Genomic DNA, 19,117 nt, shown 5'->3' with positions numbered 1-19,117 from the left:
AGCACCTCCCACAGATAGTCCCACTCCACCCTGCCCTAAACCATCCCAGCACCCCCCACAGATAGTCCCACTCCATCCCAGTACCTCCCACAGATAGTCCCACTCCACCCAGCCCTAAACCATCCCAGTACCTCCCACAGATAGTCCCAATCCACCCAGCCCTAAACAATCCCAGTACCTCCCACAGATAGTCCCTCTCAATCCCAGTACATCCCGCAGATAGTCCCACTCCATCCCAGCACCTCCCACAGATAGTCCCACTCCACCAAACCCAATCCCATCCCAGCACCTCCCATAGATAGTTCCACTCCAACCCAGAACATCCCACAGATAGTCCCACTCCATCCCAGCCATAAACCATCCCAGCACCTCCCACAGATAGTCCCACTCCACCCAGCCTTAATCCATCACTGCACCTCCCGCAGATAGTCCCACTCCATCCCAGTACCTCCCACAGATAGTCCCACTCCATTCCAGTATCTCCCACAGATAGTCCGTCTCCATTCCAGTACCTCCAACCGATGGTCCCACTCCACCCAGCCCTAAACCATCCCAGCACCTCCCACAGGTAGCCCCACTCCACCCAGCCCTAAACCATCCCAGCACCTCCCACAGATAGTCCCACTCCATCCCAGCCCTAAACCATCCCAGCACCTCCCACAGATAGTCCCACTCCACCCAGCCCTAAACCATCCCAGTACCTCCCACAGATAGTCCCACTCCATCCCAGCACATCCCACAGATAGTCCCACTCCATCCCAGCCCTAAACCATCCTAGCACCTCCCACAGGTAGTCCCACTCCATCCCAGTACCTCCCACAGATAGTCCCACTCCACCCCAGTACATCCCGCAGAGAGTCCCACTCCATCCCAGCACCTTCAACAGATAGTCCCACTCCATCACAGCCCTAAACCATCCCAGTACCTCCCAAAGATAGTCCCACTCAATCCCAGCCCTAAACCATCCCAGCACCTCCCACAGATAGTCCCACTCCACCCAACCCAAAACCATCCCAGCACCTCCCACAGATAGTCCCTCTCAATCCCAGTACATCCCACAGATAGTCCCAATCCTTCCCAGCCCTATACCATCCCAGTACCTCCCACAGATAGTCCCAATCCACCCAGCCCTAAACAATCCCAGTACCTCCCACAGATAGTCCCTCTCAATCCCAGTACATCCCGCAGATAGTCCCACTCCATCCCAGTACCTCCAACAGATAGTCCCACTCCATCCCAGCCCTAAACCATCCCAGCACCCCCCACAGATAGTCTCACTCCATCCCAGCACCTCCCACAGATAGTCCACTCCATCCCAGTACATCCCACAGATAGTCCCACTCCACCCAACCCAAAAATATCCCTGCACCTCCCACAGATAGTCCCACTCCATCCCAGCCCTAAACTATCCCAGCACCTCCCACAGATAGTCCCACTCAATCCCAGCACCTCCCACAGATAGTCCCACTCCATCCCAGCACCTCCCACAGATAGTCCCACTCAATCCCAGCCCTAAACCATCGCAGCACCTCCCACAGATAGTCCCACTCAATGCCAGCACCTCCCACAGATATCCCACTCCATCCCAGCACCTCCCACAGATAGTCCCACTCCATCCCAGCACCTCCCACAGATAGTCCCACTCCATCCCAGCACCTCCCACAGATAGTCCCACTCCATCCCAGCACCTCCCACAGATAGTCCCACTCCACCAATCCTAAACCATCCCAGTACCTCCCACAGATAGTCCCACTCCATCCCAGCCCTAAACCATCCCAGCACCTCCCACAGATAGTCCCACTCCATCACAGCCCTAAACCATCCCAGTACCTCCCACAGATATCCCACTCCATCCCAGTACCTCGCACAGATAGTCCCACTCCATCCCAGTACCTCCCACAGATAGTCCCACTCCATCCCAGTAACTCCCACAGATAGTCCCACTCCATCCCAGTACCTCCCACAGATAGTCCCACTCCATCACAGCCCTCAACCATCCCAGCACCTCCCACAGATAGTCCCACTCCATCCCAGCCCTAAACCATCCCAGCACCTCCCACAGATAGTCCCACTCCATTCCAGCACCTCCCACAGATAGTCCCACTCCATCCCAGCCCAAACCATCCCAGTACCTCCCACAGATAGTCCCACTCCATCCCAGCACCTCCCACAGATAGTCCCACTCCATCCCAGCCCTAAACCATCCCAGTACCTCCCACAGATAGTCCCACTCCATCCCAGCCCTAAACCATCCCAGTACCTCCCACAGATTGTCCCACTCCAACCCAGCACCTCCCACAGGTAGTCCCACTCCACGCAACCCTAAACCATCCCAGCACCTCCCACAGATAGACCCACTCCATCCCAACCCTAAACCATCCCAGCACCTCCCACAGATAGTCCCACTCCATCCCAGCCCTAAACCATCCCAGCACCTCCCACAGATAGTCCCACTCCACCCAGTACATCCCACAGATAGTCCCACTCCACCCAACCCAAAAATATCCCAGCACCTCCCACAGATAGTCCCACTCCATCCCAGTACATCCCACAGATAGTCCCACTGCATCCCAGTACCTCCCACAGATAGTCCCACTCCATCCCAGCCCTAAACCATCCCAGCACCTCCCACAGATAGTCCCACTCCATCCCAGCACCTCCCACATATTGTAGACTCCATCCCAGCCCTAAACCATCCCAGTACCTCCCACAGATAGTCCCACTCCATCCCAGAACATCCCACAGATAGTCCCACTCCATCACAGCCCTAAACCATCCCAGCACCTCCCACAGATAGTCCCACTCCATCCAGCTCTAAACCATCCCAGCACCTCCCACAGATAGTCCCACTCCATCCAGCTCTCAACCATCCCAGTACCTCCCACAGATAGTCCCACTCCATCCCAGCACCTCCCACAGATATCCCACTCCATCCCAGCACCTCCCACAGATAGTCCCACTCCATCCCAGCACCTCACACAGATAGTCCCACTCCATCCCAGTACCTCCCACAGATAGTCCCACTCCACCCAGCCCAAAACCATCCCAGCACATCCCACAGATAGTCCCACTCCACCCAGCCCAAACCATCCCAGCACCTCCCACAGATAGTCCCACTCCACCCAGTACATCCCACAGATAGTCCCACTCCACCCAACCCAAAAATATCCCAGCACCTCCCACAGATAGTCCCGCTCCATCCCAGTACCTCCCACAGATAGTCCCACTCCATTCCAGTACCTCCAACAGATAGTCCCACTCCACCCAGCCCTAAACCATCCCAGCACCTCCCACAGATAGTCCCACTCCATCCCAGCCTTACACCATCCCAATACCCTCCCACAGGTAGTCCTACTCCATCCCAGTACCTCCCACAGATAGTCCCACTCCATTCCAGTACCTCCCACAGATAGTCCCACTCAATCCAGTACCTCCCACAGATAGTCCCACTCCACTCACCCCTAAACCATCCCAGTACCTCCCACAGATATCCCACTCCATCCCAGTACTTCCCACCGATAGTCCCACTCCACCCATCCCTAAACCATCCCAGCACCTCCCACAGATAGTCCCACTCCATCCCAGCGCTAAACCATCCCAGCACCTCCCACAGATAGTCCCACTCCATCCCAGCACCTCCCACCGATAGTCCCACTCCACCCATCCCTAAACCATCCCAGCAGCTCCCACAGATAGTCCCACTCCATCCCAGCCCTAAACCATCCCAGCACCTCCCACAGTTAGTCCCGCTCCACCCAACCCTAAACCATCCCAGCACCTCCCACAGATAGTCCCACTCCATCCCAGCGCTAAACCATCCCAGCACCTCCCACAGATAGTCCCACTCCATCCCAGCACCTCCCACCGATAGTCCCACTCCACCCAGCCCAAAACCATCCCAGCACCTCCCACAGATAGTCCCACTCCATCCCAGCACCTCCCACAGATAGTCCCACTCCACCCAGCCCAAAACCATCCCAGTACCTCCCACAGATAGTCCCACTCCACCCAACCCTAAACCATCCCAGCACCTCCCACAGATCGTCCCACTCCATCCCACCCCTAAACCATCCCAGCACCTCCCACAGATAGTCCCTCTCCATCCCAGCCCTAAACCATCCCAGCACCTCCCACAGATAGTCCCACTCCATCCCAGTACCTCCCACAGATAGTCCCACTCCATCCCAGTACCTCCCACAGATAGTCCCACTCCATCGCAGTACCTCCCGCAGACAGTCCCACACCTGGGAACCGAGGACAGGCCCCTCAACACTGATGGGTTTTGGTGCCAGTTCAGTTGTGTCACATGGTGATGGATTTTATTTTCTTGTTTTAGAATTATATTGAGAATGAATTCGAAGAACGCAAGTGGGTTCAAACTGAAGTTAATGCAACGGATATTGAAAGTGCGCTGGCGATCGGTCTGGAGAAACTATTCAGTTATGCACGTTGTGGGAATGTTGCAGGTATGTCAGATGTTCCTTCAAAGTAACAACAGATTATAAAACAACCGTTCACTCTTTAACCTGTCAGGTTTGAAACTTTCTGTACAGACTGACACACTGACCAAAGAATTGTCAATCCCAGAGTGATCCTCGGTCACATGGGACTAGTGGCTTGAGGCGCTATTTGGGCTACTGCTTTGATACCTGCCGGCTTTATATTCCCAGAATCCGGGACGGTTCCCCACGTGTACTGGGAGCAGGATTCCAGCTGTGGTTGCTGAATTTCCCCAGTGTAATAAAGGCTCTTTGTCAGGCATGAACCCGCTATTGGAGTCGACATGAACCCTTGTAGAAGCTGAGAAACAGCATCTCTCTCAGCTCAGTGGATGCTGCAGGAAAGCTGGCTCCTGTCTGAGACTCAGTGACAGGAAATTCTACCTTGTTAAAGAGAAATCGTCTGTAACTAACTGTGTCCAGTTATTTCATGGTTAATGGTGGATAATGGTGAATGGTTAATGGTTAATGGTGGTTGAGGGTGAATGTTTAATGGTTACTCGTGGTTGAGGGTGAATGTTTAATGGTTAATGGTGGTTGAGGGTGAATGTTTAATGGTTAATGGTGGTTGAGGGTGAATGGTTAATGGTTACTCGTGGTTGAGGGTGAATGTTTAATGGTTTATGGTGGTTGAGGCTGAATGTTTAATGGTTAATGGTGGTTGAGGGTGAATGTTTAATGGTTAATGGTGGTTGAGGGTGAATGTTTAATGGTTAATGGTGGTTGAGGGTGAATGTTTAATGGTTAATGGTGGTTGAGGGTGAATGGTTAATGGTTAATGGTGGTTGACGGGTGAATGTTTAATGGTTACTCGTGGTTGAGGGTGAATGTTTAATGGTTAATGGTGGGTGAGGGTGAATGTTTAATGGTTTATGGTGGTTGAGGCTGAATGTTTAATGGTTAACGGTGGTTGAGGGTGAATGTTTAATGGTTAATGGTGGGTGAGGGTGAATGTTTAATGGTTAATGGTGGTTGAGGCTGAATGTTTAATGGTTAATGGTGGGTGAGGGTGAATGTTTAATGGTTTATGGTGGTTGAGGGTGAATGGTTAATGGTTACTCGTGGTTGAGGGTGAATGTTTAATGGTTTATGGTGGTTGAGGCTGAATGTTTAATGGTTAATGGTGGTTGAGGGTGAATGGTTAATGGTTAATGGTGGTTGAGGCTGAATGTTTAATGGTTAACGGTGGTTGAGGGTGAATGTTTAATGGTTAATGGTGGTTGAGGGTGAATGTTTAATGGTTAATGGTGGTTGAGGCTGAATGTTTAATGGTTAATGGTGGTTGAGGGTGAATGTTTAATGGTTAATGGTGGTTGAGGGTGAGTGTTTAATGGTTAATGGTGGTTGAGGGTGTACAGTTGATGTTATGTATGTAAACTTTCAAAAGGAGTTTGAGAAATTACTATTTTAATTATCCACTTGTAATGTTTCCAAGTCCTCTAGCAATTCCTCTGCAATATGAATATTTCACACTGCTCCCCTTGGATTACTACAGCCACATCATCTCTTTCCTTTGTAAATATGGAGACAGAAATAATTTAACACTCTTCGCAAATCCCCTTCACACAAGTTTCCTTCTTCATCTCTGATAAGTTCCATTTTTCCATGACTATCCTTTTGCTCTTTATATACTGGTAAAACATCTTTGGGTTTTCCTCAAACTTACTTGCGAACATTTTTTTCACCTTTGCTTTCATTTCCATTGTCCTTTTTTTTCTTGATCCCTGTACTTTCTACATTCCTATATTGAGTTTTTTGTGACTATCATAAGCTTTCATTTTCTGTTGAATCCTCCCCTGTATTTTTCTCGGTAACCAGGGGTCCAGATTTGACAGATCCATTCTTATTTTTGCAGGTGACATGTCTGCTTTGAAACCTAAGGATCTCACTTATCAATGCTTCCCAGGCCTTGACTTCACTCTAGATTAGGCCAGTTACGCCCTTTGATAGAATTTAATCAAACTAGGGACCTTCCTTTCATTTCCAAACACTTCTATCATAATCAAAAGTCCCTCCCTTTATTTGAGCTAATATATTACACTTACAAACAGTAAGAAAGTACTCTGTCCGTCTCACTTACCAAATCAGCCGTTTCCGTTGGGATCATGTCACTTTCTGAACTGCAAGGTCACCTCCGTTTTGTAAACTTTGCCTTCCCCAAGTTGAAAATATTGGGCTCGATTCTCCGCAATGGCGGAGAACTGGGAAGGCTGCCGTGAAAGAGGCCGTCTCTCACGGCAGCCTTCGTGCCCCCTCCCGGGACCTGATTCTCCCCCCCCCCCCCCACGGCGGGGCTAGTATCGGGGCCCCGGGGGTCTCGGCGGCGTGGCCTTGACGACTGTCGTCAAGGTGGCATGCCAAGAATGACGCATGGCTGACGCGCCTCTATGACATCAGCCGCGCATGCGTGGGTTGGACAGCGCCTGGCGTCTTTCCCCTCAGCCTCCCTGCAAGACGTGTCAGGCTTGATCTTGCGGGGCGGCGGAGGGGAAATAGTGCGTCCGATTGAGACGCCGGCCCGACGATCGGTGGGCACCGATCGCGGGCCTGTCCCCTCCCGAGCACGGCCGTGGTGCTCCCGTCCCAATCGGGCGCCTAGAAGCTCCAAACGGGCTTCTGGCGCCCGTTTCACGACGGCAGCGACCAGGTGTGGTTGCCGCCGTCGTGTAAAGGTCGGAAACGGCCAGCAACTCGGCCCATCGGCCTCGGAGAATCGCCGAGCCGGGGGGGGTGAGGGAATAGCAGGAGGCACCAGGGGGGCGTGAAAAATGGCAGGAGGCCCTCCCGCTATTCTCCCAGGCTGCGTGGGGAGAGGAGAATTCTGCCCATTTACTCCTGATTTATCTCAGTCCTTTTCCATGACGATATCTAATCTATCTGAATTATGGTCACTATCCCTGATATGGTCGTCCACAGTCACTCCGCACACTTTCCCAAGAGTAAATCCAGAATGATGTCTCCTCTTGTTGGGCTTGTGACGTGTTGTTTTTATAAAAATCCTGAACACAATTCATTCATTTTACAGCTTCAATCCCCGTTATATTTGAAACCCGGTTGATGCTGGGTTAGTGAATGCCTCCTACTCCCCGTCTGTTCGGCAGAACCAGCTGAGGTTCCATGAATGTGGAAGTTGCTGCTTTTCTCTGACTGGCCAACTCCCAACGATATCCAAAGTGGTCTATCTGTTTGAGAGGGGGATGACCACAGGGGGCTCTTGGACTTCCTTCCTCGCTCTTTTACTTTGTCTGATGGTCACACATTCCCTTTCTGCTGATGCAATCCTAACCTGCAGTGTGTCCACCTCGCTAAACGTGCTATCCATGACATCCTCAGCATCGTGAATGCCCCACAGGTAGTCCCATTCGCAGCCCTGGCTTCGAAATGCGGTTAGTGAATAACCGCAAATGGACAATCTTCGCAGATGGACAAACTTAAATATGCTTTAGAGAGGGTGCAGAGGAGGCTCATCAGGATGTTGCCTGGTATGGAGGGTGCTAGCTATGAAGAAAGGTTGAGTAGATTAGGATTGTTTTCGTTGGAAAGACGGAGGTTGAGGGGGGACCTGATTGAGATCTACAAAATTATGAGAGGTATGGACAGGGTGGACAGCAACAAGCTTTTCCCAAGAGTGGGGGTGTCAGTTACAAGGGGTCACGATTTCAAGGTGAGAGGGGGAAAGTTTAAGGGAGATGTGCGTGGAAAGTTTTTTACGCAGAGAGTGGTGGGTGCCTGGAACGCTTTGCCAGCGGAGGTGGTAGAGGCGGGCACGATAGCATCATTTAAGATGCATCTAGACAGATATATGAACGGGAGGGGAACAGAGGGAAGTAGATCCTTGGAAAATAGGCGACAGGTTTAGATAAAGGATCTGGATCGGCGCAGGCTGGGAGGGCCGAAGGGCCTGTTACTGTGCTGGAATTTTCTTTGTTCTTTGTTCACATTGTGCAAGAGGCGGACACCATGGGTCTCAGTTTCTCAGCTTGGTGACTCTTCTGCTATGACTTCTCTCTAGATTAGACCAGTTATACCCTTTGATAGAATTTAATCAAACTAGGGACCTTCCTTCATTTAAAAACACGTCTATTATAATCAAAAGTCCCTCCCTTTATTTGAGCTAATATATTACACTTAAAAACAGTAAGAAAATATTCTGTACGTCCCACTTACCAAATCAGCTGTTTCCGTTGGGTCATGTCACTTTCTGAACTGTAAGGTCACCTCCAAAAGTTGATGTTGGTGGTCCCAATAGCCCCCAATGCAAGTCGGCCGTCAATGGCCATTCTGAGGAAAGGTAGTAAATGAAAGGGGCACCCTCTCACTCCTCACTGAACTCGTTGTCACCAAACTCCAACTTAAACACTCTACCCGAGCCAAGTATAGCACTCCACTGCAAACAAAGGCTATACAGCTTTAAATATGTTTTTCTCCTTTAATTCTATTGTTTTCATCTCTTTGGAAATTTGCTTTCCCAGAACTCACATATGGTTCTGTGTGAGGTTATGCAGTTTGGAAGGAGGAATGGAGGCACAGGCTATTTTCTAAATGGGGAGATACTTAGGAAATCAGAAGCACAAAGGGACTTGGGAGTCCTTGTTCACGATTCTCTTAAGGATAATGTGCAGGTTCAGTCGGCAATTAGGAAGCCAAATGCAATGTTAGCATTCATGTCAAGAGGGCTAGAATACAAGACCAGGGATGTACTTCTGAGGCTGTATAAGGCTCTGGTCAGACCCCATTTGGAGTATTGTGAGCAGTTTTGGGCGCCGTATCTAAGGCAGGATGTGCTGGCCTTGGAAAGGGTCCAGAGGAGGTTCAGAAACAAAAGGCAGTAAGGGGGAAAGTGTAAGGCAGAGAAGCCAAAGTCAAAAATCAAAAAGGGCCACAGTACAAGGTACAGTGACTGAGGGAAGCTCAGTGAATAGGCCCAGTAATAACAAAAGGAATAAAACGGGAAGTAAAAACATAAATGGAGAGTGACGCAGCAGGTTATTACATGAAGATATGGGTTCAATGATGAGGAAAATTAGGAGAAACGTTAAAAAGGAAAATAACTTAGGAGAGGTTATTGATAGAGGTGTTAATATTCAAAATGGAGGTAGAAAAGCCAGCATAAGTGTACTTTACCTGAATGCTCGTAGTATTCGGAATAAGGTAAATGAGTTGATGGCGCAAATCATCGTGAATTACTATGATTTAATGGCCATTACTGAAACATGGTTAAAGGATGGTCATGACTGGGAGTTAAATATCCGAGGGTATCAAACTTTTCGGAAGGACAGAGTGGATGGTAAGGGAGGTGGTGTTGCTCTGTTATTTAAGGATGACATCCGGGCAATAGTAAGGGATGACATCGAGATATGGAGGATAAGGTTGAATCCATTTGGGTGGAAATCAGGAATAGTAAGGTGAAAAAGTCACTGATAGGAGTAGTCTATCGGCCACCAAATAGTAACATTACGGTGTGGCAGAGAATAAACAAAGAAATAACTGATGCATGTAGAAATGGTACAGCAGTTATCATGGGAGATTTTAATCTACTTGTCGATTGGTTTAACCAGGTCGGTCAAGGCAACCTTGAGGAGGAGTTTATAGAATGTATCTGATGGAACCATCAATTCAGCGAACACGTGTAGTTGGATCTGAACAGAGGCTTTAATACACTCACAACAGAGCCAGCCTATTCGTCATTGAACTTCAGATGAACTGGCAGGCAGCTCTGTGCTGTCTGCCCTTCCAGCAGGGACACACACCAGTGTCTATCTGGGCAGCTCTGTGCTGTCTCCTCCATCCAGCAGGGACACACACCAGTGTCTATCTGGGCAGCTCTGTGCTGTCTGCCCTTCCAGCAGTGACACACACCAGTGTCTATCTGGACAGCTCTGTGCTGTCTGCCCTTCCAGCAGGGACACACACCAGTGTCTATCTGGGCAGCACTGTGCTGTCTGCCCTTCCAGCAGTGACACACACCAGTGTCTATCTGGGCAGCTCTGTGCTGTCTCCTCCTTCCAGCAGTGACACACACCAGTGTCTATCTGGGCAGCTCTGTGCTGTCTGCCCTTCCAGCAGTGACACACACCAGTGTCTATCTGGACAGCTCTGTGCTGTCTGCCCTTCCAGCAGGGACACACACCAGTGTCTATCTGGACAGCTCTGTGCTGTCTGCCCTTCCAGCAGGGACACACACCAGTGTCTATCTGGGCAGCTCTGTGCTGTCTCCTCCATCCAGCAGGGACACACACCAGTGTCTATCTGGGCAGCTCTGTGCTGTCTGCCCTTCCAGCAGTGACACACACCAGTGTCTATCTGGACAGCTCTGTGCTGTCTGCCCTTCCAGCAGGGACACACACCAGTGTCTATCTGGGCAGCACTGTGCTGTCTGCCCTTCCAGCAGTGACACACACCAGTGTCTATCTGGGCAGCTCTGTGCTGTCTCCTCCTTCCAGCAGTGACACACACCAGTGTCTATCTGGGCAGCTCTGTGCTGTCTGCCCTTCCAGCAGTGACACACACCAGTGTCTATCTGGACAGCTCTGTGCTGTCTGCCCTTCCAGCAGGGACACACACCAGTGTCTATCTGGGCAGCTCTGTGCTGTCTGCCCTTCCAGCAGTGACACACACCAGTGTCTATCTGGGCAGCTCTGTGCTGTCTGCCCTTCCAGCAGGGACACACACCAGTGTCTATCTGGGCAGCTCTGTGCTGTCTGCCCTTCCAGCAGTGACACACACCAGTGTCTATCTGGACAGCTCTGTGCTGTCTGCCCTTCCAGCAGGGACACACACCAGTGTCTATCTGGGCAGCTCTGTACTGTCTGCCCTTCCAGCAGTGACACACACCAGTGTCTATCTGCACAGCTCTGTGCTGTCTGCCCTTCCAGCAGTGACACAGACCAGTGTCTATCTGGGCAGCTCTGTGCTGTCTGCCCTTCCAGCAGGGACACACACCAGTGTCTATCTGGGCAGCTCTGTGCTGTCTGCCCTTCCAGCAGTGACACACACCAGTGTCTATCTGGGCAGCTCTGTGCTGTCTGCCCTTCCAGCAGTGACACAGACGAGTGTCTATCTGGGCAGCTCTGTGCTGTCTCCTCCTTCCAGCAGTGACACACACCAGTGTCTATCTGGACAGCTCTGTGCTGTCTCTTCCTTCCAGCAGGGACACACACCAGTGTCTATCTGGGCAGCTCTGTGCTGTCTGCCCTTCCAGCAGGGACACACACCAGTGTCTATCTGGGCAGCTCGGTGCTGTCTGCCCTTCCAGCAGTGACACACACCAGTGTCTATCTGGACAGCTCTGTGCTGTCTGCCCTTCCAGCAGTGACACACACCAGTGTCTATCTGGGCAGCTCTGTGCTGTGTGCCCTTCCAGCAGTGACACAGACCAGTGTCTATCTGGGCAGCTCTGTGCTGTCTCCCCCTTCCAGCAGGGACACACACCAGTGTCTATCTGGGCAGTTCTGTGCTGTCTCCTCCTTCCAGCAGTGACACACACCAGTGTCTATCTGGGCAGCTCTGTGCTGTCTGCCCTTCCAGGAGGGACACACACCAGTGTCTATCTGGGAAGCTCTGTGCTGTCTGCCCTTCCAGCAGGGACACACACCAGTGTCTATCTGGGCAGCTCTGTGCTGTCTGCCCTTCCAGCAGTGACACACACCAGTGTCTATCTGGGCAGCTCTGTGCTGTCTGCCCTTCCAGCAGGGACACACACCAGTGTCAATCTGGGCAGCCCTGTGCTGTCTGCCCTTCCAGCAGTGACACACACCAGTGTCTATCTGGGCAGCTCTGTGCTGTCTGCCCTTCCAGCAGTGACACACACCAGTGTCTATCTGGGCAGCTCTGTGCTGTCTGTCCTTCCAGCAGGGACACAGACCAGTGTCTATCTGGACAGCTCTGTGCTGTCTGCCCTTCCAGCAGTGACACACACCAGTGTCTATCTGGGCAGCTCTGTGCTGTCTGCCCTTCCAGCAGGGACACACACCAGTGTCTATCTGGACAGCTCTGTGCTGTCTGCACTTCCAGCAGTGACACACACCAGTGTCTATCTGGGCAGCTCTGTGCTGTCTGCCCTTCCAGCAGTGACACACACCAGTGTCTATCTGGGCAGCTCTGTGCTGTCTGCCCTTCCAGCAGTGACACACACCAGTGTCTATCTGGGCAGCTCTGTGCTGTCTGCCCTTCCAGCAGTGACACAGACCAGTGTCTATCTGGGCAGCTCTGTGCTGTCTGCCCTTCCAGCAGGGACACACACCAGTGTCTATCTGGGCAGCTCTGTGCTGTCTGCCCTTCCAGCAGTGACACACACCAGTGTCTATCTGGGCAGCTCTGTGCTGTCTGCCCTTCCAGCAGTGACACACACCAGTGTCTATCTGGGCAGCTCTGTGCTGTCTGCCCTTCCAGCAGTGACACACACCAGTGTCTATCTGGGCAGCTCTGTGCTGTCTGCCCTTCCAGCAGTGACACACACCAGTGTCTATCTGGGCAGCTCTGTGCTGTCTGCCCTTCCAGCAGGGACACACACCAGTGTCTATCTGGGCAGCTCTGTGCTGTCTGCCCTTCCAGCAGGGACACACACCAGTGTCTATCTGGGCAGCTCTGTGATGTCTGCCCTTCCAGCAGTGACACACACCAGTGTCTATCTGGGCAGCTCTGTGCTGTCTCCTCCTTCCAGCAGTGACACACACCAGTGTCTATCTGGGCAGCTCTGTGCTGTCTGCCCTTCCAGCAGGGACACACACCAGTGTTTATCTGGGCAGCTCTGTGCTGTCTGCCCTTCCAGCAGTGATACAGACCAGTGTCTATCTGGGCAGCTCTGTGCTGTCTGCCCTTCCAGCAGGGACACAGACCAGTGTCTATCTGGACAGCTCTGTGCTGTCTGCCCTTCCAGCAGGGACACACACCAGTGTCTATCTGGGCAGCTCTGTGCTGTTTGCCCTTCCAGCAGGGACACAGACCAGTGTCTATCTGGACAGCTCTGTGCTGTCTGAACTTCCAGCAGGGACACACACCAGTGTCTATCTGGGCAGCTCTGTGCTGTCTGCCCTTCCAGCAGTGACACACACCAGTGTCTATCTGGGCAGCTCTGTGCTGTCTCCTCCTTCCAGCAGTGACACAGACCAGTGTCTATCTGGGCAGCTCTGTGCTGTCTGCCCTTCCAGCAGTGACACAGACCAGTGTCTATCTGGGCAGCTCTGTGCTGTCTGCCCTTCCAGCAGGGACACACACCAGTGTCTATCTGGGCAGCTCTGTGCTGTCTGCCCTTCCAGCAGGGACACACACCAGTGTCTATCTGGGCAGCTCTGTGCTGTCTGCCCTTCCAGCAGGGACACACACCAGTGTCTATTTGGGCAGCTCTGTGCTGTCTGCCCTTCCAGCAGGGACACACACCAGTGTCTATCTGGGCAGCTCTGTGCTGTCTGCCCTTCCAGCAGTGACACACACCAGTGTCTATCTGGGCAGCTCTGTGCTGTCTGCCCTTCCAGCAGGGACACACACCAGTGTCTATCTGGGCAGCTCTGTGCTGTCTGCCCTTCCAGCAGTGACACATACCAGTGTCTATCTGGGCAGCTCTGTGCTGTCTCCCCCTTCCAGCAGTGACACACACCTGTGTCTATCTGGGCAGCTCTGTGCTGTCTGCCCTTCCAGCTGGGACACACACCAGTGTCTATCTGGGCAGCTCTGTGCTGTCTGCCCTTCCAGCAGTGACACACACCAGTGTCAATCTGGACAGCTCTGTGCTGTCTCCTCCTTCCAGCAGGGACACACACCAGTGTCTATCTGGGCAGCTCTGTGCTGTCTGCCCTTCCAGCAGGGACACACACCAGTGTCTATCTGGACAGCTCTGTGCTGTCTCCTCCTTCCAGCAGGGACACACACCAGTGTCTATCTGGGCAGCTCTGTGCTGTCTGCCCTTCCAGCAGGGACACACACCAGTGTCTATCTGGGCAGCTCGGTGCTGTCTGCCCTTCCAGCATTGACACACACCAGTGTCTATCTGGACAGCTCTGTGCTGTCTGCCCTTCCAGCAGTGACACACACCAGTGTCTATCTGGGCAGCTCTGTGCTGTCTGCCCTTCCAGCTGTGACACAGACCAGTGTCTATCTGGGCAGCTCTGTGCTGTCTGCCCTTCCAGCAGGGACACACACCAGTGTCTATCTGGGAAGCTCTGTGCTGTCTGACCTTCCAGCAGGGACACACACCAGTGTCTATCTGGGCAGCTCTGTGCTGTCTGCCCTTCCAGCAGTGACACACACCAGTGTCTATCTGGGCAGCTCTGTGCTGTCTGCCCTTCCAGCAGGGACACACACCAGTGTCTATCTGGGCAGCTCTGTGCTGTCTGCCCTTCCAGCAGTGACACACACCAGTGTCTATCTGGGCAGCTCTGTGCTGTCTGCCCTTCCAGCAGTGACACACACCAGTGTCTATCTGGGCAGCTCTGTGCTGTCTGCCCTTCCAGCAGGGAAACAGACAAGTGTCTATCTGCACAGCTCTGTGCTGTCTGCCCTTCCAGCAGTTACACAGACCAGTGTCTATTTGGGCAGCTCTGTGCTGTCTGCCCTTCCAGCAGGGACACACACCAGTGTCTATCTGGGCAGCTCGGTGCTGTCTGCCCTTCCAGCATTGACACACACCAGTGTCTATCTGGACAGCTCTGTGCTGTCTGCCCTTCCAGCAGTGACACAGACCAGTGTCTATCTGGACAGCTCTGTGCTGTCTGCCCTTCCAGCAGTGACACACACCAGTGTCTATCTGGGCAGCTCTGTGCTGTCTGCCCTTCCAGCAGTGACACACACCTGTGTCTATCTGGGCAGCTCTGTGCTGTCTGCCCTTCCAGCTGGGACACACACCAGTGTCTATCTGGGCAGCTCTGTGCTGTCTGCCCTTCCAGCAGTGACACACACCAGTGTCAATCTGGACAGCTCTGTGCTGTCTCCTCCTTCCAGCAGGGACACACACCAGTGTCTATCTGGGCAGCTCTGTGCTGTCTGCCCTTCCAGCAGGGACACACACCAGTGTCTATCTGGACAGCTCTGTGCTGTCTCCTCCTTCCAGCAGGGACACACACCAGTGTCTATCTGGGCAGCTCTGTGCTGTCTGCCCTTCCAGCAGGGACACACACCAGTGTCTATCTGGGCAGCTCGGTGCTGTCTGCCCTTCCAGCATTGACACACACCAGTGTCTATCTGGACAGCTCTGTGCTGTCTGCCCTTCCAGCAGTGACACACACCAGTGTCTATCTGGGCAGCTCTGTGCTGTCTGCCCTTCCAGCAGTGACACAGACCAGTGTCTATCTGGGCAGCTCTGTGCTGTCTCCCCCTTCTAGCAGGGACACACACCAGTGTCTATCTGGGCAGCTCTGTGCTGTCTCCTCCTTCCAGCAGTGACACACACCAGTGTCTATCTGGGCAGCTCTGTGCTGTCTGCCCTTCCAGCAGGGACACACACCAGTGTCTATCTGGGAAGCTCTGTGCTGTCTGCCCTTCCAGCAGGGACACACACCAGTGTCTATCTGGGCAGCTCTGTGCTGTCTGCCCTTCCAGCAGTGACACACACCAGTGTCTATCTGGGCAGCTCTGTGCTGTCTGCCCTTCCAGCAGGGACACACACCAGTGTCTATCTGGGCAGCTCTGTGCTGTCTGCCCTTCCAGCAGTGACACACACCAGTGTCTATCTGGGCAGCTCTGTGCTGTCTGCCCTTCCAGCAGTGACACACACCAGTGTCTATCTGGACCGCTCTGTGCTGTCTGCCCTTCCAGCAGTGACACACACCAGTGTCTATCTGGGCAGCTCTGTGCTGTCTGCCCTTCCAGCAGTGACACAGACCTGTGTCTATCTGGGCAGCTCTGTGCTGTCTCCCCTTCCAGCAGGGACACACACCAGTGTCTATCTGGGCAGCTCTGTGCTGTCTCCTCCTTCCAGCAGTGACACACACCAGTGTCTATCTGGGCAGCTCTGTGCTGTCTGCCCTTCCAGCAGGGACACACACCAGTGTCTATCTGGGAAGCTCTGTGCTGTCTGCCCTTCCAGCAGGGACACACACCAGTGTCTATCTGGGCAGCTCTGTGCTGTCTGCCCTTCCAGCAGTGACACACACCAGTTTCTATCTGGGCAGCTCTGTGCTGTCTGCCCTTCCAGCAGGGGCACACACCAGTGTCTATCTGGGCAGCTCTGTGCTGTCTGCCCTTCCAGCAGTGACACACACCAGTGTCTATCTGGGCAGCTCTGTGCTGTCTGCCCTTCCAGCAGGGACACACACCAGTGTCTATCTGCACAGCTCTGTGCTGTCTGCCCTTCCAGCAGTGACACAGACCAGTGTCTATCTGGACAGCTCTGTGCTGTCTGCCCTTCCAGCAGTGACACACACCAGTGTCTATCTGGGCAGCTCTGTGCTGTCTCCTCCTTCCAGCAGGGACACAGACCAGTGTCTATCTGGACAGCTCTGTGCTGTCTGCCCTTCCAGCAGTGACACACACCAGTGTCTATCTGGGCAGCTCTGTGCTGTCTGCCCTTCCAGCAGGGACACACACCAGTGTCTATCTGGGCAGCTCTGTGCTGTCTGCCCTTCCAGCAGGGACACACACCAGTGTCTATCTGGACAGCTCTGTGCTGTCTGCCCTTCCAGCAGTGACACACACCAGTGTCTATCTGGGCAGCTCTGTGCTGTCTGCCCTTCCAGCAGTGACACACACCAGTGTCTATCTGGACAGCTCTGTGCTGTCTGCCCTTCCAGCAGTGACACACACCAGTGTCTATCTGAACCGCTCTGTGCTGTCTGCCCTTCCAGCAGTGACACACACCAGTGTCTATCTGAACCGCTCTGTGCTGTCTGCCCTTCCAGCTGTGACACAGACCAGTGTCTATCTGGGCAGCTCTGTGCTGTCTGCCCTTCCAGCAGTGACACAGACCTGTGTCTATCTGGGCAGCTCTGTGCTGTCTCCCCTTCCAGCAGGGACACACACCAGTGTCTATCTGGGCAGCTCTGTGCTGTCTCCTCCTTCCAGCAGTGACACACACCAGTGTCTATCTGGGCAGCTCTGTGCTGTCTGCCCTTCCAGCAGTGACACACACCAGTGTCTATCTGGGCAGCTCTGTGCTGTCTGCCCTTCCAGCAGGGACACACACCAGTGTCTATCTGGGAAGCTCTGTGCTGTCTGCCCTTCCAGCAGGGACACACACCAGTGTCTATCTGGGCAGCTCTGTGCTGTCTGCCCTTCCAGCAGCGACACACACTAGTGTCTATCTGGGCAGCTCTGTGCTGTCTGCCCTTCCAGCAGGGACACACACCAGTGTCTATCTGGGCAGCTCTGTGCTGTCTGCCCTTCCAGCAGTGACACACACCAGTGTCTATCTGGGCAGCTCTGTGCTGTCTGCCCTTCCAGCAGTGACACACACCAGTGTCTATCTGGGCAGCTCTGTGCTGTCTGCCCTTCCAGCAGGGACACAGACAAGTGTCTATCTGCACAGCTCTGTGCTGTCTGCCCTTCCAGCAGTTACACAGACCAGTGTCTATCTGGACAGCTCTGTGCTGTCTGCCCTTCCAGCAGGGACACACACCAGTGTCTATCTGGACAGCTCTGTGCTGTCTGCCCTTCCAGCAGTGACACACACCAGTGTCTATCTGGGCAGCTCTGTGCTGTCTGCCCTTCCAGCAGTGACACAGACCAGTGTCTATCTGGGCAGCTCTGTGCTGTCTGCCCTTCCAGCAGGGACACACACCAGTGTCTATCTGCACAGCTCTGTGCTGTCTGCCCTTCCAGCAGGGACACACACCAGTGTCTATCTGGACAGCTCTGTGCTGTCTGCCCTTCCAGCAGTGACACACACCAGTGTCTATCTGGGCAGCTCAGTGCTGTCTCCTCCTTCCAGCAGTGACACACACCAGTGTCTATCTGGGCAGCTCTGTGCTGTCTGCCCTTCCAGCAGTGACACACACCAGTGTCTATCTGGACCGCTCTGTGCTGTCTGCCCTTCCAGCAGTGACACACACCAGTGTCTATCTGGGCAGCTCTGTGCTGTCTGCCCTTCCAGCAGTGACACAGACCTGTGTCTATCTGGGCAGCTCTGTGCTGTCTCCCCCTTCCAGCAGGGACACACACCAGTGTCTATCTGGGCAGCTCTGTGCTGTCTCCTCCTTCCAGCAGTGACACACACCAGTGTCTATCTGGGCAGCTCTGTGCTGTCTGCCCTTCCAGCAGGGACACACACCAGTGTCTATCTGGGAAGCTCTGTGCTGTCTGCCCTTCCAGCAGGGACACACACCAGTGTCTATCTGGGCAGCTCTGTGCTGTCTGCCCTTCCAGCAGTGACACACACCAGTGTCTCTCTGGGCAGCTCTGTGCTGTCTGCCCTTCCAGCAGGGACACACACCAGTGTCTATCTGGGCAGCTCTGTGCTGTCTGCCCTTCCAGCAGTGACACACACCAGTGTCTATCTGGGCAGCTCTGTGCTGTCTGCCCTTCCAGCAGGGACACACACCAGTGTCTATCTGCACAGCTCTGTGCTGTCTGCCCTTCCAGCAGTGACACAGACCAGTGTCTATCTGGACAGCTCTGTGCTGTCTGCCCTTCCAGCAGGGACACACACCAGTGTCTATCTGGGCAGCTCTGTGCTGTCTGCCCTTCCAGCA

The 19,117-nt window shown here is 53.4% G+C and overlaps 1 protein-coding gene across 1 annotated transcript in view; it reads left to right on the top strand.

Annotated features, from left to right (window-relative positions):
• LOC119966911 (heme-binding protein 2-like) overlaps positions 1–19,117 on the top strand; it is a 35,598-nt gene that overhangs the window by 470 nt on the left and 16,011 nt on the right. Inside the window, exon 2 of the mRNA XM_038798868.1 lies at positions 4,337–4,466. Within this exon, the coding sequence (XP_038654796.1) occupies positions 4,337–4,466 (130 nt within the window). The remainder of the gene's footprint in view (positions 1–4,336; positions 4,467–19,117) is intronic.

The sequence above is a fragment of the Scyliorhinus canicula genome, chromosome 6 (genome assembly GCF_902713615.1).
Source record: "Scyliorhinus canicula chromosome 6, sScyCan1.1, whole genome shotgun sequence".
Lineage (NCBI taxonomy): Eukaryota > Metazoa > Chordata > Chondrichthyes > Carcharhiniformes > Scyliorhinidae > Scyliorhinus > Scyliorhinus canicula.
This window is presented reverse-complemented; position numbering and strand designations above follow the sequence as displayed.